The 21,703-nt window shown below is 42.8% G+C and overlaps 2 protein-coding genes across 2 annotated transcripts in view; both read right to left on the bottom strand.

The window, feature by feature from the left end:
- The window catches only part of LOC123730377 (inactive carboxypeptidase-like protein X2), a 70,828-nt gene that overhangs the window by 10,742 nt on the left and 38,383 nt on the right, over positions 1–21,703 (bottom strand). The window contains exons 9-11 of the mRNA XM_082968469.1: positions 5,318–5,347; positions 3,760–3,837; positions 2,816–2,872 (exon numbers count right to left, since the gene is read on the bottom strand). Of these exons, the coding sequence (XP_082824595.1) occupies positions 2,816–2,872; positions 3,760–3,837; positions 5,318–5,347 (165 nt within the window). The remainder of the gene's footprint in view (positions 1–2,815; positions 2,873–3,759; positions 3,838–5,317; positions 5,348–21,703) is intronic.
- On the bottom strand, positions 7,129–12,386 carry LOC145863993 (uncharacterized). Its single transcript, XM_082968777.1, has 3 exons — positions 11,624–12,386; positions 7,359–7,640; positions 7,129–7,211 (listed from the first exon to the last, which is right to left on the bottom strand). The coding sequence occupies exons 1-3, from the start codon at positions 11,862–11,864 to the stop codon at positions 7,129–7,131; spliced, it is 606 nt and encodes a 201-aa protein (XP_082824903.1). The 5' UTR covers positions 11,865–12,386.

The following is a 21,703-nucleotide window of genomic DNA, read 5'->3' as shown; positions in this document are numbered from 1 at the left end:
GAATGTGCTGATTAAATTCAGATTGTTCTTTTTTTCTTCAGTAAATCTAAGACAGGTCGTTATGAAAGTTTGGATACAACAGTTCCTCATTCGCACACTGTTGTATCCAAACTTTCATAACCACCAGTCACATTTTATGGGTAACCCTGCTAAAAGTGTCAATATATCTAACTGGATGAGAAAGCTGTCACATTTTGTATTAAATGTGATTTTGTTCTACATACACATGTGAAATCACAGATAGTGGTGGACAGGGTATGCCCCCGTCCCCGTCCCCCACTCTACAAGGTGTCTAAAGCGTTCCACAGGGATGCTGGCCCATGTTGACTCTAATGCTTCCCACAATTGTGTCAAGTTGGCTGGATGTCCTTTGGGTGGCAGACCATTCTTGATACACACGGCAAACTGTTGTGCGTGAAAAACCCAGCAGTGTTGCAGTTCTTGACACAAACCGGTGCGCCTGGCAACCTACTACCATACCCCATTCAAAGGCACTTAAATATTTTGTCACATATTCAATCCATGTCTCAAGGCTTAAAAATCCTTCTTTAACCTGTGTCCCCCCTTCATCTACACCGATTAAATTGGATTTAACAAGTGACATCAATAAGGGATCATAGCTTTCACCTGGATTCACCTGGTCAGTCTATGTCATGGAAAGAGCAGGTGTCCTTAATGTTTTGTTCACTCAGTGTAATCTCCCATAGACAAAAGTCCCTGGTTCCATTCTGATTATACATTTAGCTGGTTCTACTCTCCTCGCTGTACAGGAGGTACAGTACAGAATGGAACATGTGGCAACAGCTGTTGGTTCTTATCCCGAGTGTTCCGATCTTCATTCTAAGCTCGTGATTTCAACATCTCTCCCCTCCATTACTGTTAGACTCGCTACTCCTCTGTTTCTATCCCTTATGTTGTTTTTCCCTCATCTTTCCTTCCAGCATGTTCTGTAACCTCTCTTTGCTGTCCCATCTCTCCCTTTCTTTCTGCTCCAGCTCAAAGCTTCTTCCATGCACCAATACAGGTTAAATAGGTTTACATTTAAGTCATTTAGCACACTCTGTTATCCAGAGGGACTTACAGAAGAATTAGGCTTACGTGCCTTGCTCAAGGGCACAGTAACAGATTGTTCACCTAATTGACTCAGGGATTCGAACCAGCGACCTTTCCTTCCCTCACAACACATTTCTATGGTTCAGATTTGTCCTATTCTAGATAGAATTAACTTTTGACCCTCGTCTTAGCAAGTGAAGCCATACTGAAGCTTCACAGCTACATGTTTGCAATGCCCAGGTAGAGACTGATATCTGTGTTTCTTTCCTCATTCGCTTTAAGCGGAAACATGAACCATTAGGGACTGATATTCTTCCACTACATTATGAATCTGTGAGTGACGTGGTCATATGTTCATCTGCTTGACTGGGAGCTTTGACAGTGCAAAGTATGACATTGCAGTGTTACTATGTTTTACTTGCAATGACTCCGATATGTGGTTGTTTTACCTACCTTAGTTTAATGGACACAAAAGAATGCTGGCTTGTTTGGCTGACCCACCTGCTGGGTTGCAGACATTGGGTCACTTTGTTGTTTTGTAAAAAAAAAAAAGTTTTTTTTATTTTTAACCTTCCATTATAGAGTTTTGCTTTGATGTGGATTGAGGCCTATACTGTACATTCATATCAGTTGTGTTCCTCAATTGTAGTCACCTTTCCTATTTCTAATGTGGGATTGTGTTTCTGTGCCTAATTGGAAACTAAAAAACTATGAGCAAACTAACCTATGTAATTGTACATGGAAATGGATTGTGATGACACCCATGAATGAATGCTGCACAATGTGCAATTTTTTAAATTTTTTATCAGGGATAAAATTTGATTTGAAAAGAATTAAATTGTTTGGTGAAATATGCATAAAAGGAGAGTGATTGCCCATAATTCTGCACTTTAGTTTACTTTTGTACTTCCAATTTTGATCATGATTTAGTGAATGCAAAGAAAATGTTTTGATCTACTAGGCTTTTTAAAAGAAAGACTAACTTTCTGTTTTGTCTGTTTGGACAAAAGTATGGTTGAGTTAATGTTTTTGCAGGGCAGTTGTTTTCTTTTGATGAATGTATTTGCAATTTTGATGGTATAATATAGTTTTGATTAATGTATTTATGTTTTGAGAAGGCAACTATATTTTGAAAACGCATTTACTGTTTTGCAAAAGGGAGTTCTGTGTCTTGTGGACTTTGTTTAAAAAAATCAACAACATGATCCTAAAATTGCTCGTCAAACCAGAATGAAAGTTAATAAAAACCCAACTGATCGTTAAATTAATGTTTGGGTAATCCCAACAACCCAACATGTTGAGTTATTCACGCAACCCAATCGGTTGACTGGGTCAAAATAACCCAGTGTGAATTCTATCCAATATTTACACAGCGCTGGGTTACCAAAAACCCCAAATTGGGTTGTTTTTAACCCAGAATTTTTCTGTGAGTGCATTAACTGTAAGTTGCACTGTTACATGTAATGGGGAGGTGGGGGGAAGTAACCTCAAGTTCATCCATGATTGTTTTTCCCTCCTTTGTTTACCACAGCGAAAAAACAGGAGGAGAGAGAGAACCAAAGGAAAGAAAAGGAGAGAGAGGATAGAGGTATTGTGCACAGCCTATTTTCCATTATGATCTGAATGACTGTGATCTATTTCAGTTGTAGATACTTCACATTATACAGTAACATGTAAATGTTACTGTATAATGTGAAGTATCTACAACTGAAATAGATCACAGTCATTCAGATCATAATGGAAAATAGGCTGTGCACAATACCTCTATCCTCTCTCTCCTTTTCTTTCCTTTGGTTCTCTCTCTCCTCCTGTTTTTTCGCTGTGGTAAACAAAGGAGGGAAAAACAATCATGGATGAACTTGAGGTTACTTCCCCCCACCTCCCCATTACATGTAACAGTATACTGTGTATGTTGGGTGTTTTCAGTGGAGTGAAACATTTAGAACGTTGCAGCTAGAATAACAGATAACGTCATGATTTCCTATTGTACCTGACAGACAATCATAATATACACAAACATTCTATAACGTTTTCCCCTCCTGAACAGGCCCAGGTGTTTCTTAAGGTTTGCCACATGACAAAGTGTTTGAAGGGGGTAATAATCTTGATCTGACTGTTGTTTGCTCCAGTTACTTGGCATTTTCTTATTTGGGAGTTTGGAACATCAGCTGCCAAAGTCTTGCTTAACCCAAACTTAGACAACAGACCATATAATTGAAACAGTATACACTTCTTTTTTTTCATTCTTGTGGGAAATGAGAAGTGTAGGCCCATTACTTTTGACTCCGTGGTAAAGGGCCAGTTCTTTATTCTTTATTGTGTCTAATCTTTATTTCACCGCAGGGTCCCATTGAAATGAAAAACATATTTCTAGTGAAGATTTGGCCAAGGGTTTATTTTACAGTGCAGAGTGCATGTGTGTGTGTCAGTGTGTTTTAGGTTTTACCTCACAAGGATAGTAAATCAAGGAAAATACAGACAAGTGGAGACATTTCGCAGTGTTATGTTTAGGGTTGCAATTATGGTTAAGGTTAGAATTATGTTTAAGGGTTAGGTTTAAGGGTTAGGGTTAGGTTTAGGTTCATGAGTAAGGTTAGGGTTAGGTTAAGGGTTAGGCTTAGGGGTTAGGGAAAATAGGATTTTGAATGGGAATCAATTGTTTGGTCCCCACAAGGACTGTGTGTGTGTGCCCGTGTGTGTACATACTCTGTCCACCACTGTGGCCGTAGTCATACTCCTCGTACCATGGGCTTTCATAGGTGGGTGGTGGTGTAACAAGCTCCTCTGTATTGGAAGGAGAAAACACAAACACATCACTCCAGTAGCCTAGACTGAGTAGCACACTGTTTCTGCATTGATTCAACAGTACATAACTGCCATGGCAAAACCACAACAACCTGGCTCAAGCAGAAACAGACTGGCAGCCTGTCTAGTAGTACTAATCTATTTTTACTAAACAACATAACAGAGAGAGTCTCTTTGGTTTAATGTGTGCCTTCCGAAGCTCTCGGAAGCTAAAATGCAGTATGTAGTTTCAAAACATTAATACAGTAATTTTCTACTACAGTGATGGTGGAACAGAGCCTTTATTTCTGCATCCACAACAGACACTCTCTGTTTGGACCCACATAAAGCTAGCATAACACGCTGCCTGTTATTTGCCTAGTTAAATGTTTAATTTAAGTTTACAAGGAATATAACAGAGCAGCCATCTTGTGAAAGGCTTCTTGCTCAAAAACAAAACCATGAAAAGCCTTTGACTGTTTTGAACTACACTCTCACCCACTCGCTTTCCTCTAAAAAGCAGGGTGATGATCTAGCCTCCTACTCTGATGTCATTCCCTGGACTAAGAGCTCTATTCAATCTGATCTGCTTTAGCCGACATCAGCATAGAGATTGTTTTGGCGATGTTGGAGGTGGAACTGTGTTAGAGCTATCAAATCCACAAGCGTCTCCAGGCATTATGCCTAAAGCAGACATTGGCATTGGCTGCACAGAGTTGCATTAACCTCTACGGGATCGGTGTCCCTAAACCGTGACAGTTGTTGCTAACATGCACTAATATGACTAGAATGACATTGTAAGTAACAGACAACTTTCCAGGACATAGACATGTCTTATATGGGCAGAAAGCTTAAATTCTTTATAATCTAACTGCTGTGTCCAATTTACAGTAGATATTACAGTGAAAAAATACCATGCTATTGTTTGAGGAGAGTGCACAACAACAAAACACTTTTATCACGGCAACTGGTTTGATACATTCAACTCTGAAGGTAAATAATGTACTTACATTCAGTATTCTTGCTCTGATTTGTCATCCTGAGGGTCCCAGAGATAAAATGTAGCAAAGTTTTGTTTTATAAAATACATTTTTATATTGAAATCTAGAAACTGGGTTCTACAGTTTGAACCCTTGCTGTCTCTGAGTGCCATTATTTCTATATAGCCTACACTTTCTCGTCCTGAAATTCTTATGTGAGTGGGATGGGTGTGGCTTCATGACAATGATCAAGAGCAGCTGCTCACCGATTTGACAGCTCCAACGCAGTTACACCTCAGACACCGCCAAAACATCAGCTGATCTGATTGAATCTAGGTCTAAGCATATGGTTTACAGGATCTACTTCCACACTATAAACCCTAAAACAGCGGTTGTTTTTCATTCTTAGAAAGGAGGAATAGCAGCATACAATGTGGCCCTCTAAACGGTGACTGATTGACCGACTGACTGACTGATTGACTAATTGAGATGTAAGTCACCTGTAACAGCGTAGCTCCAGTCATCTTTCTCTGTGGGGACGACCTCTTTACCATCAGGGAAAGGAAGATTCTCGGGCACCTCGTCTGTTATTGGAGAACGGAGAAAACGAGAAAGTGAGAATGGAGATCTCAGAGAATAAAGAGAGCACAAAAGAGAAAAGAGAGAGCAAGATCGAAGAGGCACATGAGAGTAAGGAAGGAGGCAGATGGAGAAGTAAGAGTAGAGAAATCAGAGAAAGGAGAGGATGAGAATGGAGAGAGATGGTGGAGTGGGAACAGAGAGAAATGGAGAGGTGCAGGAGAGTGAGATACTGTAGGAGTGGAAATATGGTAGGGTGAAACAGTAGTGGAATTATGGACACAGTAAAAGTAATGAAAACCTGTTGCAGCTATAACACAAAGAACAGATGAGCTGAGCTTTGCTGACAAACCTTCACATGAGATGAGATTTTCATCATATAAGGTGGAAAACCTGAGTCATTGGTTAAAGAGTCCAGTTGGCAAATATCATAAAGGGTTCGATTTAGAGTGGATCTGGACGAGAAATCCAGAGATAAAAAGTTGTTTTTGAATTTTAACCCTATCCCAAACCTTAAAATCGGACACCTCGAGTGCATAGAGGAGTTCTGTGTCTATAATTCTTAAAATAATTGTTATGCTTTTTGTGAACGTTTATCGTGAGTAATTTAGTAAATTATTAGCAAATTCCTCCGGAAGTTTGCGGGGGTATGCTAGTTCTGAACGTCACATGCTAATGTAAAAAGCTGTTTTTTAATATAAATATGAACTTGATTGAACAAAACATGCATGTATTGTATAACATAATGTCCTAGGTGTGTCATCTGATGAAGATCAAAGGTTAGTGCTGCATTTAGCTGTCTTCTGGGTTTTTGTGACATTATATGCTAGCTTGAAAAATGGGTGTCTGATTATTTCTGGCTTGGTACTCTGCTGACATAATCTAATGTTTTGCTTTCGCTGTAAAGCCTTTTTGAAATCGGACAGTGTGGTTAGATAAAGGAGAGTCTTGTTTTTAAAATGCTGTGAAATAGTCATATGTTTGAAAAATTGAAGTTTTTGTATTTTTGAGGAATTTGTAATTCGCGCCACGCCTATCATTGGATATTGGAGCAGGTGTTCCGCTAGCGGAACGTCTAGATGTAAGACGTTAATCCTAGACCCTGGGTCTCGACCCCGCCCTGTGCAGCTGGGTCCTGGACTTCCTGACGGGACCCAGGTGGTGAGGATATGTAACAACATCTCCACCCCGCTGATCCTCAACACTGGTGCCCCACAAGGGTGCGTTCTCAGCCCTCTCCTGTACTCCCTGTTCACCCACGACTGCGTGGCCATGCACGCCTCCAACTCAATCATCAAGTTTGCAGACGACACTACAGTGGTAGGCTTGATTGACACTCAATGTCAACAAAACAAAGGAGATGATCGTGGACTTCAGGAAACAGCAGAGGGAGCAGCCCCCTATCCACATCGACGGGACAATAGTGGAGAGGGTGGAAAGTTTTAAGTTCCTCGGCGTACACATCACGGACAAACTGAAATGGTCCACCCACACAGACAGCGTGGTGAAGAAGGCGCAGCAGCAGCATCTAATTCTGACGTGAGACTGTGAGAGCTGGTAGGTTATACACCTATAGTACACGTTTAAACTAATAGCTAGTATTTAAAAAAAATACTTTGATAATAATTTTGAAGTAGTTAGTAAAGTTAATTGAAATTAGTATTTTTTGTCATTGATGCCTTGGTTCCATTCATTCATTCATTCATTCACCGGCTCCGGCTTCAGAGAAATTCTATAATGGTTTGTCATCTGTACACATGGTCTCACCGTTGTCTGGGTAGGGGTAGTCTGGGTATGGGTCAGGTTCTGTGGGAGCTTCAGATGGGACAGAGATCAAAGGATTACAAACAACTTTGTTACTCACACAATGCAAAGCCAATAAAAAAATCTAATCAACCATTTCTAGTCCGTTTTTATTGAAAACGTTGATTACAGTAGTAAAGTGGTGTGTTACTGCATTACCTGCTTCTGTGTACACCTCTGTAGTAGTTGTAGGTGGTGGTGTGGTAGTTGTAGGTGGTAGTGTGGTAGTTGTGGGTGGTGGAGTTGTAGGTGCTTCTGTCCGTGGCCCCTTTTCTTTGCCCTTCTTTGGCTTTTTGTCTGCTTTAGGCTTCTTGGTGGCCTTGGGCACTTTGGGCTCCTTGTTCTTCTTGTCTTTCTTGTCTTTCTTGTCTTTCTTGTCTTTCTTGCCCTTCTTTTTATCCCCTTTGCCCTCCTCTTCCTCTTCGGCTCTCCTGACCCTGGCTTGGTGTCAACGGGGGAAAGGAAAGTTAATAAACTTGGTCATTTTGACATATTGATTCCTGAGGGTCAAATGTCAGGTTTAACAGCACATAACAATCCTATAGCAGTCGGATATGCCAGGATATGACAAGATGGCATTCAAACAAAGGCTATACATCAACACCAACTCTCTGCTACTGAAGTAGACTGATGAGAGATAGAGAGACAGATAAACAAATAGAAATAGAGTGATAGAGTGAGAGGGGGCAGAGAGAGATGGTGACAGAGGAAAAACAGTGGGAAACAAAGACAGACAGACCGAACTCCCGGACCAGACAGGGGATGGGGAAATCTCCCAGACAGAATCACTCTAGCAGGGGGCACAGCTGAGCTAACGGGGGGCGGGGGGGATGTGTGACTGAGAGGAGATGACGGTGTCCTGTGCTGAAGAAAAGATACTCTGTTCACATGGTGAAACAACAGGGTCCTCTACTCACACTCACACACACACACACACACACACACACACACACACACACACACACACACACACACACACACACACACACACACACACACACACACACACACACACACACACACACACACACACACACACACACACACACACACACACACACACACACACCAAGGAGAGGGACTGCAGTGATATCACCACACCCAAGGTCAAGGAGATCTCATCTGGGTTTATGTAAATGTTTCTACATTATGTCACATGGCATTAAAACATTCCATAATCACGTGTTTTTTTTCTATCTGATGTGTAAAGGATAAAATAAAGATTTTCTTCTTTCTGCCACTTCCTCTGAATGTACATATTTACAGTATGCTGCATGCTACGTAAAGGATGTGTATATAATTGTGCTCTTGTGCTACTTACTGATGGTGCTGCTTATATCGCCACGGAGGGCATTGTATTGTATTGTATTGTATTGTTTTGGGGAACTGATAAGAGAATTATCTAATAAAGGTAAATGAATCAATAAACCATGATGAATTATTAGTCATACAGCATGGTTAATGAATAATCAATGTAATGATCAATGTAGTGATCGATTGGTCTGATTAGTCCCAGAAAGTCCAGGAACCACTGGAGAGGGAAAGAAATGTGTGTATGTAATTAGTGTAGGGAGTAGGGGACAGATGGTAAAGGCAGTAAAACTTCAAAGGGTTCCTAACCTTGAGGGAAAGGAACAGGCTGAGCTAGATAGTGATAAACAGTGTGGGAAGTCAATGGGGGATGCAGGTCACCAACAGTTTGTGTGTAAATGCATGTGCATAAGTAAGCAAGAACTATAAAATGACTGTTTTGTTATCCTGACCTCAGAACGTTCTCTGAATAAAGCTACAGAAACCTTTTGCAGAAAGCTGAGTCCTTGCCTAATTATTTAACCCATTGTCTTACAAACCTTGGGCATTAGTCAAGGCGAATTGATTATTGATTATTATCATCAAGATATCAAATTATTCTATCAGGAACAAGAAGTTGTGTAACTACAGAAGTCAGTGGAGTGTATTCATTGGTATTTCCCTCTCTCTATTCGTGGCTGTTTGAATACCTGTGCCAGTGACCTACAGTTGAAGTCGGAAGTTTACATACACTTAGGTTGGAGTCATTAAAACTTGTTTTTCAACCACTCCACAAATGTCTTGTTAACAAACTATAGTTTTGGCAAGTCGGTTAGGACATCTACTTTGTGCATGACACAAGTCATTTTTCACTTATAATTCACTGGATCACAATTCCAGTGGGTCAGAAGTTTACATACACTAAGTTGACTGTACCTTTAAACAGCTTGGAAAAATCCAGAAAATTAAGTCATGGCTTTAGAAGCTTCTGATAGGCTATTTGACATCATTTGAGTGAATCGGAGGTGTACCTGTGGATGTATTACAAGGCCTACCTTCTAACTCAGGGCCTCTTTGCTTGACATCATGGGAAAATCAAAAGAAATCACTATTTTTTTGACCTCCACAAGTCTGGTTCATCCTTGGGAGGAATTTACAAATGCCTGAAGGTACCACGTTCATCTGCACAAACAATAGTACGCAAGTATAAACACCATGGGACCATGCAGCCGTCATTCCGCTCAGGAAGGAGACGCGTTCTGTCTCCTAGAGATGAACGTACTTTGGTGCGTAAAGTGCAAATCAATCCCAGAACAACAGCAAAGGACCTTGTGAAGATGCTGGAGGGAACATGTACAAAAGTATCTATATCGACAGTAAAACGAGTCCTATATTGACATAACCTGAAAGGCCGCTCAGTAAGGAAGAAGCCACTGCTCCAAAACCACCATAAAAAAGCCAGACTACATTTTTACTAGGATTAAATGTCAGGAATTGTTAAATGTATTCGGCTAAGGTGTACTGTATGTAAACTTCCAACTTCAACTGTATCTGTGGAACAGAGGCTGTGTATTCATGTCATATTCATGTGTATTCAATATTCCTCTCCATTAGTAACCCAGTCAAACTGTAATGGCATGCTGTCAGAGCATCATCAACATTGTCCTGTCCCTGTCCTTAAGAAATATGTAGCCTGTAACAGTAGTAGTACGTTTTTGTAACGTGTGGGTGCAGGAATCAGGCGCAAAGAGCAGAGGTTAGGACGAATGCAATTTAATACAGGACTGAATACAGTCACGCCAATACACTAGGCGCAAAACCCAGACCGGGCCAAAACAGGACCCACTACAGTACTGCGTAAAAGCAAATAAACACATCCACCAACACTACACTGGAGAAACAAGCCCGCACAACAGCAAGCGGGCATTGCCAGCTTAAATAGCTCCTAATCAAACCCCAACAAGGAACAGGTGAAAACAATAAGACCCAACCAAAAAAAAGGGAAAAAGGGATCGGTGGCAGCTAGTAGACCGGTGACGACGACCACCGAGCACCGCCCGAATAGGAAGGGGAACCGCCTTCGGTGGGATTCGTGACAGTTTGTGGTGCACCATGTAACAATGTGTACCCACAAAATAGTTATACAGTACCTACTAGCTAATGTAATTACCATGTAAATACAAGGTTTTAGTGCAATTTAATTGGGAAATTGGACTGATTAAACCAACAGATGTGTGTGCTGAAGTTTACTCCATGTTAAGCTGTGAATCTCAGAAAATATAAGTGGACTGTACAAATCTGTCTCCAAGATGCTGAACTCAGAGCCCAGCCAGGTCTGTTACTGCAGAAGACTGAAACTTCCCCAGTCCCAGGTCTACTCTGCTTTGGGCCAAGAGACAGTCCAGGTATGAGTGAGCTGGAGACAGACAGGTAAGAGTACTGTATGGTAAGAGTACTGTATGGACACTGTTGGACTTGTCATAGTGACTGAAAGGTGTGTGTGGGTAATTCAGGAAACTGCTGGCTTCTTTCAAGACCAACACTCTCCTCCACCTGCCTTGTGCCCTGTCCCCTGTGCCTGCCTGATGATGTCATATAACGTTCTACAATCCTCGTCCTAGAAGGAGGCATCTGTTCCAGCCCAACAACCAGACACTGTTGATGATTCTACTACTAAGGTTTTGATCATTAGCTGATACGATGATAAGATGTGTTATTGCTGGGCTGGAACAAAGGCCTGTACTCCAGCTGAATTGGGTCCCATCTAGTAGGTAAAACCATCCATGTTTCTAGCCACAACTCAGATGGGACCCAATTCTCCACTTAGTAACATATATAGCATTATAATATGAATGTTCCTACTAGGTAAAATCTGGTTGAATCAACGTTTCCATGTCATTTCAACCCAAAACTTCAATGTGATAACTTTGAATCAACGTGGAAAACTGATCGGATTTGCAAAAAGTCTTCAACATAAGAGAATTTTGTAGTTTTTTCATCAAACTTTTAACCTCAATGACAGGGTGACATTTTTGGCTGAGTTGAATTCACACTAGTTGACAACTCAACCAAATGTAAATAAAAACTAGACGTTGAACTGACGTCTATGTCCAGTGGGTTGGCTTCGTTCTTACCTGGTAGGGCATCCTCCTCTGTGGCTCTCTTTTCCTTGCTAGTCTGGCTTTGTGTCTCTGTGAGATCCTCTTCTTTAACTGGTTCATCCTGGGACTCCTGTCTATATAGGGCCTCCATCCCTATCTCCTCTACAGCCTGGCCTAAAGAGACAATGCCTCCTGCACTCTCCCCTGCTCTGGGCAGTAGCACACAGAATAGGGCCAGCAGAACCAAACACACCACTGCAGTATGACCTCCCATCCTCCTTACTCTACCTGCCTCAGGATTCTACCTCAATGTTCCACTGAAAAGTTCCAGCTCAGTGTTCCGATTAAGTATTCCAGCTCTGTATTCTAGTTCAGATTTCCCAAAATCTTGCTAGAAGTTCCAGCTCAGAAAGCTACTCAGAAATTCTACCGAAGTGTTCTATATCTGAATTATATCACAGAATTCTACCTCTCAGTTTTCTACTCTAGTGTTCCATGCCTTCTCTCCGGTGAGGAAGATTCTGGAGCTCCAAGCCACAGCCAGACACAGACTCACTCAGAGCATGAGGCAGGGCTGGACACAGAGAGAAGAAAATAGTGAGGGAGGGAGAGCAGTCCAATTGTCCTGCAATTTAACTAAATGAGTTCCACAGCTCTCCTGGAACGACAGCTGAAAAAGTTATGGCTGAGAGAGATATAATCCCCTTCACCTGGCTGATGAGTTGCAACAGGTGCAGAGATCAAAAGGAGATCTTAGCAGCAGCTCACTGGAGAAGCAAGGAGAGGTGAAAAGAGTTTAGTCCAGGAGCAGAGCACTTCTTCATCTTCTTCCGCCTCCTTTCCCCTCTGCAGACTGCCACAAACAGGCAGGAATGGAAAGGGGGGGAGGAGTCGAGGACACTGTGTTTGTGCTAACAATATTGAAACCCACAAATATTTAAGGTACAGAGGAAAAGTACTGCTATACACACCTTTATCTATTCACATACTGTCCATACACACCATTCACATACATATTTATAATTTATATTCCTGACTCAGGTCCAAAAGCTAATTTCCTGCAATTATATCAATTTTGCTTTTGTCACAATTCTCTAAGACAGAACCCAGAAGCAGACCAGGACAAGGTGAGTAAAATGAAGGTGAGTATTTATTGGTAGTCTTGATGTGTAAATTGAATAATCCAGGAGACAGAACGGCAGCGGAGGTGAGTTGATGAGAGTGAATGGGTTGATCCAATGAAGTCACTGAATCCACTGATGGCCAGGCAAGGGAGTTGAATGTTCCGGGAGAATGACTGTAGACAGAGTAAATGGGAGTGAGTCACCAGCAACAAGTACAGAATAACAAAACACACTCAGGAAACATGAGGCTGATACGCTGGCACAACATACTGTTCGTTGATAACGATCCCGCAGGGAATGGATGTCAGGTCAGGGCTTATGAAGAGGTGATGATCAGGACCAGGTGTGCAGATGGTTGATGAGATGCAGGTGCGGGCAATCAAAAGTTCTCCCGCCTAGCTTCGTCGCCTGGCAACCAGACGGTGCGTTTAGGAACCTCAGACAAAAGACTCCAAAACAAAAAAACAGTCAGCTCAGGCAGAAAACAGACTCAGGAAGCGGGATTCCTGACAGCTGTGTTTTTACATACTGTATTCTCGACATAGTTCATTCTAATATTTCTACCACTCTACATTGCATTTTAGTTACACTTTATACACACCGCATATTTATTTATATACTGGATTCTTGACATATCTCACTCTAATATACCTACTGCTCTACATACAGTGCCTTCAGGAAGTATTCCTTGACTTATTCCACATTTTGTTGTGTTACAGACTGAATTCAAAATGGATTCAATATATTTTTTCCTTGCCCATATACACACAATACCCTATAATGACCAAGTGAAAACATGTTTTTAAAAAGTTTTCAAATTTAAATACAGAAATATCACATTTACATACACTACCGTTCAAAAGTTTTGGGTCACTTAGAAATGTCATAGTCCCGGACCGCAAACCTAAACCTATAGGGGAGGGTCCGGGTGGGCATCTGTACTTGGCGGCTGCTCTGGTTCGGGGTGTAGCACCCCCACCACCCGCTGATCCCCCCGCTTCTGTGTGTCCGGAGGAACCTGACCGTGGATCATCGCCGGAAGCTTTGGACCGCCCACCGCCCGCTGAAGACTCTAGGCTAAAGGTCGCCGCTGAAGACTCTGGGCTGCAGACCGCCACTGAAGACTCTGGGCTGCAGACCCAGGACAAGTACATTAGAGTGTCTAGTTTAAGAAACAGATGCTTCACAAGTCCTCAACTGGCAGCTTCATTAAATAGTACCCGCAAAACACCAGTCTCAACGTCAACAGTGAAGAGGCGACTCTGGGATGCTGGCCTTCTAGGCAGAGTTGCAAAGAAAAAGACATATCTCAGACTGGCCAATAAAAATAAAATATTAAGATGGGCAAAAGAACACAGACACTGGACAGAGGAACTCTGCCTAGAAGGCCAGCATCCCGGAGTCGCCTCTTAATGTTGATGTTGAGACTGGTTGTAAGGTGTGTGCATACTGGTAGTGAAGTCAGGTGCTGGAGAGCAGAGATTTGTGAACAGGCGCACACTTTATTGAGGCAAAAGTGCAAAAACGCGCAAAACACTCACAAGAATTATGTTTAACAATAAACATCTTGGTGAAATATCACGGAAAAAACAAACCAGTCTGGCGCGTCAACAACAAACACGTAACACAAACAATCTGACACAAAGACATGATGGGGAACAGAGGAATAAATACATGTAGATTGATTGGGGAACACGTGTGCATGGAACAAGACAAAACAAATGGATACATGAAAAATGGAGTGGCGATGGCTAGAAAGCCGGTGACGTCGACCGCCGAACGCCGCCCGAACAAGGAGAGGAGCCGACTTCGGCGGAAGTCATGACACTGGTGTTTTGCGGGTACTATTGTTTTGCGAGTACTATTGCGGGTACTGATAATGGGCCTCTGTTCGCCTTTGTAGATTTTCAATAATAAATCAGCTGTTTCCAGCTACAATAGTCATTTACAACATTAACAATGTCAACAGTCGTGGCCAAAAGTTTTGAGAATGACACAAATGTACATTTTCACAAAGTATGCTGCCTCAGTTTGTATGATGGCAATTTGCATATACTCCAGAATGTTATGAAGAGTGATCAGATGAATTGCAATTAATTGCAAAGTCCCTCTTTGCCATGCAAATTAACTGAATCCCCCCAGAAAACATTTCAACTGCATTTCTGCAGAAGGCCTCAGGGCGCCCAAGAAAGTTCAACAAGCGCCAGGACCATATCCTAAAGTTGATTCAGCTGCGGGATCGGGGCACCACCTGTATAGAGCTTGCTCAGGAATGGCAGCAAGCAGGTGTGAGTGCATCTGCACGCACAGTGAGGCGAAGACTTTTGGAGGATGGCCTGGTGTCAAGAAGGACAGCAAAGAAGCCACTTCTCTCCAGGAAAAACATCAGGGACAGACTGATATTCTGCAAAAGGTACAGGGATTGGACTGCTGAGGACTGGGGTAAAGTAATTTTCCCTGATGAATCCCCTTTCCGATTGTTTGGGACATCCGGAATAAAGCTTGGTGGTGAGCGCTAACATCAGTCCTGTGTCATGCCAACAGTAAAGGATCCTGAGACCATTCATGTGTGGGGTTGCTTCTCAGCCAAGGGAGTGGACTCACTCACAATTTTGCCTAAGAACACAGCCATGAATAAAGAATGGTACCAACACATCCTCCGAGAGCTACTTCTCCCAACCATCCAGGAACAGTTTGGTGACGAACAAAGCCTTTTCCAGCATGATGGAGCACCTTGCCATAAGGCAAAAGTGATAACTAAGTGGCTCGGGGAACAAAACATTGATATTTTGGGTCCACGGCCAGGAAACTCCCCAGACCTTAATCCCATTGAGAACTTGTGGTCAATCCTCAAGAGGCGGGTGAACAAACAAAAACCCACAAATTCTGACAAACTCCAAGCATTGATTATGCAAGAATGGGCTGCCATCAGTCAGGATGTGGCTCAGAAGTTAATTTGACAGCATGCCAGGCCGGATTGCAGAGGTCTTGAAAAAGAAGGGTCAACACTGCAAACATTGACTCTTTGCATCAACTTCATCTAATTGTCAATAAAAGCCTTTGACACTTATGAAATGCTTGTAATTATATTTCAGTATTCCATAGTAACATCTGACAAAAATATCTAAAAACACTGAAGCTGCAGACTTTGTGGAAATTAATATTTGTGTCATTCTCAAAACTCTGGGCCACGACTGTACACTGTATTTCTGATCAATTTGATGTATTTTAATGGACCAAAAAAAATGCTTTTCTTTCAAAACAAGGACATTTCTAAGTGACCCAAAACTTCAAACGGTAGTGTATTTCTGTTTTTTATTTTTAATAAGTTCAGTTCAAGAAGAGTTAAGAAAATATTTACCAAATAAACGAAAGTAAAAAATTATAAAAAGTAACTCAATAAAATAGCAATAACGAGGCTGTATACAGGGGGTACCGGTACAGAGTCAGTGTGCGTTGGTGAAGGTTAGTTGAGGTAATTTGTACATGTAGGTAGGGGTGAAGTGACTATGCATAGATAATAAACAGCGAGTAGCAGCAGTGTACCAAACAAATGGATGGGGGGTCAATGTAAATAATCCGGTGGCCATTTGATTAATTGTTCAGCAGTCTTACGGCTTGGGGGAAGAAGCTGTTAAGTAGCCTTTTGGTCCTAGACTTGGCGCTCCGGTATATAGGTCCTGGATGGCAGGAAGCTTGGCCCCAGTGATGTACTGGGCCGTACCAGTACATCACTACCCTCTTACGGTCAGATGCCGAGCAGTTGCCATGCCAGGCGGCGATACAACTAGTCAGGATGCTCTCGATGGTGCAGCTGTAGAACTGTTTGAGGATCTGGGGACGCATGCCAAATCTTTTCAGTCTCCTGAGGGGGAAAAGGTTTCGTCGTGCCCTCTTCACGACTGTCTTGGTGTGTTTGGACCATGATAGTTAATTGGTGATGTGGACACTTCAGCCCCGTCGATATTAATGGGGGCTTGTTTGGCCCGCCTTTTCCTATAGTACACTATCAGCTCCTTTGTCTTGCTCACATTGAGGGAGAGGTTGTTGTCCTGGCACCATATTGCCAGGTCTCTGATCTCCCTACAGGCGCATCGTTATCAGTGATCAGGCCTACCACTGTTGTGTCGTCAGCAAACTTAATGATGGTGTTGGAGTCGTGTTTGGCCATGCAGTCGTGGGTGAACAGGGAGTACAGGAGGGGACTAAGTACACACCCCTGAGGGGCCCCAGTGTTGAGGATTAGTGTGGCAGACGTGTTGTTGCCAACCCTTACCACCTGGGGGGGCCTGTCAGGAAGTCCAGGATCCAGTTGCAGAGGGAGGTGTTTAGTCCCAGGGTCCTTAGCTTAGTGATGAGCTTTGTGGGCACTATGGTGTTGAACACTGAGCTGTAGTCAATGAACAGCATTCTCACAGGTGTTCCATTTGTCCAGGTGGGAAAGGGCAGTGTGGAGTGCGATTGAGATTGGGTCATCTGTGGATCTGTTGGGGCGGTATGCGAATTGGAGTGGGACTAGGGTATCCGGGGGTTGCTGTTGATGTGAGCGATGACCAGCCTTTCAAAGCACTTCATGGCTTCCGACATGAGTGCTACGGAGCGGTAATCATTTAGGCAGGTTACCTTCGCTTCCTTGGGCACAGGGACTATGGTGGTCTGTTTGAAACATGTAGGTATTACAGACTCGGTCAGGGAGAGGTTCAAAATGTCAGTGAAGACACTTGCCAGTTGGTCAGCGCATGCTGTGAGTACACGTCCTGGTAATCCGTCTGGTCACGCGGCTTTGTGAATGTTGACCTGTTAAAAGGTCTTGCTCACATCGGCGACCGAGAGCGTCATCACACAGTCATCCAGAATAGCTGTTTCTCTTGTGCATGCTTCAGTGTTGCTTGCCTTGAAGCGAGCATAAAAGCCAATTAGCTTATCTGGTAGGCTCGCATCACTGGGCAGCTCGCGTCTGGGTTTCCCTTTTTATTCCATAATAGTTTTCAAGCCCTGCCACATCCGACGAGCGTCAGAGCCGGTGTTTTGTGTGTAGATTGATGAGGACAATTTTTTATTTAATCCATTTTAAAATAAGGCGGTAACATAATAAAATGTGGAAAAAGTCAAGGGGTTTGAATACTTCCCGAATGCACTGTATATCTCTACTATGCACATAGTATCTCTGTTACTCTCTCTGTGGTGCACACACACACATCCTCACATTCCAACATACACATCACACACACATGCACGTGTAGCAGATGGGAATCTGTGAAACTCACTTCTCAGTTGGGGACCAACAATTGAATTCCATTCAAAATCCTATTTTCCCTAACCCCAACCCTTACACTAACCCTAACCTTAACCATAACCCTAACCCTTAACCCCAACTCCTAACCCTAACCCTAATTCTCACAAGTACTGTATTGTAAGACGTGTACACACGCACACACAGACGGTGACATCTATGGTGTGATTCTGATGCTCTGTTATGTGTCCCTATTAGAGGCTGAATCATGGTTTTATTGTCATGATGTGCATGTCTGTGTGTGTGTCACGGCCCCCAGTGTCACACACATCTACTGCCTATTGTATTCACTCAAAGGACAGGGCATGCCTCTGCTCATAACCTGTGTGGGTGGGTGTGCCATAATCTGTGTATGGGTGGGACATATTCTGATAGATAGAGGCACATGTCACTCTATCAACTTAACATAGCTCCTCCTTACCATAGCAGTGGGCATACATTCAGAAAGAAGCGAGCTGAAGAGTTTAGTGGACGTATTGGACTTTTTGTTGTCGGTACTCAAGTGAGCAAACTCATTTTTGACCTTGCAATCATGGCTGACTGTTTCATTCGTTATGCATGACATTGTGCGATGTCGACGTACGTGGGTGAACTTTCAAATTTCACGGAAGATATTGATGCTCTGGTAGCAGTGTGTAGGAGGGAAATTCCTAGATGTGAGACGTGTGCAGGAGGACATCAGACAAAGGAAAGTGTAGTATCGGTTGAAAACGTTGTGTGTGTAAACTGTAGGGGTACCCTTGGTGCTGGAGATCAAAAGGGGGGCCGGTGATTTCATTTGAGCTAAAGAGAGTTGTACAGGAAGATGGGTCCAGGGTGAGGATCCCTGTGAATTGGCCAATAGAGAGTGATAGTAATAACATGTGCTTCAGAAAGGTTGTTTTTTGGCATTCATGGACATTTTATTTTATTTAACCTTTATTTACCTAGGCAAGTCAGTTAAGAACAAATTCTTATTTACAATGACGGTCTACCAAAAGGCAAAAAGCCTCCTGCGGGGACGGGGGCTGGGATAAAACATTCAAATAAAGGACAAAACACACATCACGACAAGAGAGACACCACAACACCACATAAAGAGAGACCGAAGACAACAACATAACATGGCAGCAACACATGACAACACAGCATGGTAGCAACACCACATGACAACAACATGGTAGAAACACAACATGGTAGCAGTATAACATGGTAGCAGCACAAAACATGGTGCAAACATTATTGGGCACAGACAACAGCACAAAGGCAAGAAGGTAGAGACAACAATACATCATGCGAAGTAGCTACAACTGTCAGTAAGAGTGTCCATGATTGAGTCATTGAATGAAGAGATTGAGATAAAACTGTCCAGTTTGAGTGTTTGTTGCAGTTCGTTCCAGTTGCTAGCTGCAGCGAACTGAAAAGAGGAGCGACCTAGGGATGTGTGTGCTTTGGGGACCTTTAACAGAATGTGACTGGAAGAACGGGTGTTGTATGTGGAGGATGAGGGCTGCAGTAGATATCTCAGATAGGGGGGAGTGAGGCCTAAGAGGGTTTTATAAATAAGCATCTACCAGTGGGTCTTGCGACGAGTATACATAGATAATCAGTTTACAGAGGCGTATAGAGTGCAGTGATATGTCCTATAAGGAGCATTGGTGGCAAATCTGACGGCCGAATGGTAAAGAACATCAAGCCTCTCGAGAGCACCCTTACCTGACGATCTATAAATTACGTCTCCGTAATCTAGCATGGGTAGGATGGTCATCTGAATCAGGGTTAGTTTGGCAGCTGGTTTGAAAGAGGAGCGATTACGATAGAGGAAACCAAGTCTAGATTTAACCTGCAACTTTGATATGTGCTGAGGACAGAGTACCGTCTAGAAATACTCCCAAGTACTTGTATGAGTTGACTACCTCAAGATCTAAACCCTCAGAGGTAATAATCACACCGTTGGGGAGAGTGGCATTCTTCTTACCAAACCACATGACCTTTGGAGGTGTTCAGAAAAAGGTTAAGGGCAGAGAAAGCTTGTTGGACACTAAGAAAGCTTTGTTGTAGAGCGTTTAACACAAAATCTGGGGAGGGGCCAGCTGAGTATAAGACTATCATCTGCATATAAATGGCTGACAGAGCTTCCTACTGCATGAGCTATGTTGTTGATGTAAATTGAGAAGAGCGTGGGGCCTAGGATTGAGCGTTGGAGTACTCCCTTGGTGACAGGCAGTGGCTGAGACAGCAGATGGTCTGACTTTATACACTGCATTCTTTGAGAGAGGCAGTTAAAAAGCAAGTAAAAGACCCCTCAGAGACACCAATACTCCTTAGCCGGCCCACAAGAATGGAATGGTCTACCATATCAAAAGCTTTTTGCATACCAGAGAGAATGCTATAGACATCAAGAACGCCAGTCAGTTGATTATTGACAAGTTTTTCCAACACTTTTGATAAACAGGGCAAAATAGAAATTGGCCTATAACTATTTAAATAAAGGACACACCGTGGCGGACTTCCAAGCAATGGGAATCTCCCCAGAGTGGAGAGACAGGTTAAAAAGGTCAGAGATTGGCTTGGCGATGATAGGGGCTGCAACCTTAAAGAAGAAAGGATCTAAACCATCTGACCCAGATGTTTTTTGGGGGTCAAGTTTACGGAGCTTCTTTAGCACCTCAGACTCAGTGACTGCCTGCAGGGAGAAACTTTGTAGTGGGGCCGGGGAAAAAGAGCGAAGAGCATCAGGGCTAGTCGCATTAGAAGGGGTGGGGGATGAGGAAATGTTGGACGGGCAATGAGGTGGAGTAACTCTGCCAGATCACGGTCGAACCAGGGTCTGAACCTGTTCATAATTCCCATTTTCTTTATGGGGACGTGTTTGTTAACAATAACACTGAAAATATTAAAAAAAGGTCTAAGCGTCTTCGATTCTATACATATTTACAGAGGCCAGGTCATGAAGGAAGGCTTGCTCATTAAGGTTTTTTAGCAAGTGTCTATGACAAATCAAGACAAGTCGTTTTACTGAGCAGCCGTTACGAACACAGGCTGTAAAACAGTGGTCAATTGTACTGCAGGAATGGAACGTAAATTACAGATGACAGATGTTGTGGTGGCAGCTGCAGAGAAGTATTTCGGTGTACGAGATTTTACTGCAGAAGAGTTACAAGATGTTTTGAACGATAGTGTCCCGTCCTCCCAGTCTGCTGCCATGGAGTAGGATCAGATAGGGCCAAAATAGTGGAATAGTGGTGAGGTTTTAATGGGTGCAGGGTTAGTAGGACGAGCAATTTTTCACAAAGTGTAATGAATTCATTCCACAGACTAGCAGGTTGATACACAGCCAATACAGTAGTTGGCGGCATGCACCTATAATTTTTGTTTGCAGACCGCCATAATACCAAAGAAGAAGAAGATGGATTGCTATGCTCTTTAGAAAGCCCAAACAGTAAACGCCAGAGAGAAGAAGAAGAAAGCCCTAACTCTTTTCTCAACAAACAAATGTGTATTTCAACTAAATCTATATTTTGTCAAGTAGAAAAGACCAAAGCTAACGTTATTATTTGAAGTTTTTCTGTTTTCGCAGGATGGTAGCTAGCTAGATAGTAATGCGCACGCTAGCCTAGCTAGTTAATAGTAATCATGGGAAACCAAGGCTTTCTGAAGGCTTCGGCTCTTTCACCAAATTGTGGCGAAAAACAGTTAATTACTCAGAGCCTCATT

This window comes from Salmo salar, chromosome 24, assembly GCF_965601325.2.
Source record: "Salmo salar chromosome 24, fSalSal1, whole genome shotgun sequence".
NCBI classification, from domain to species: domain Eukaryota; kingdom Metazoa; phylum Chordata; class Actinopteri; order Salmoniformes; family Salmonidae; genus Salmo; species Salmo salar.
The sequence above is the reverse complement of the archived record's forward strand: the minus strand, read 5'-3'. Positions and strand labels throughout refer to the sequence as shown.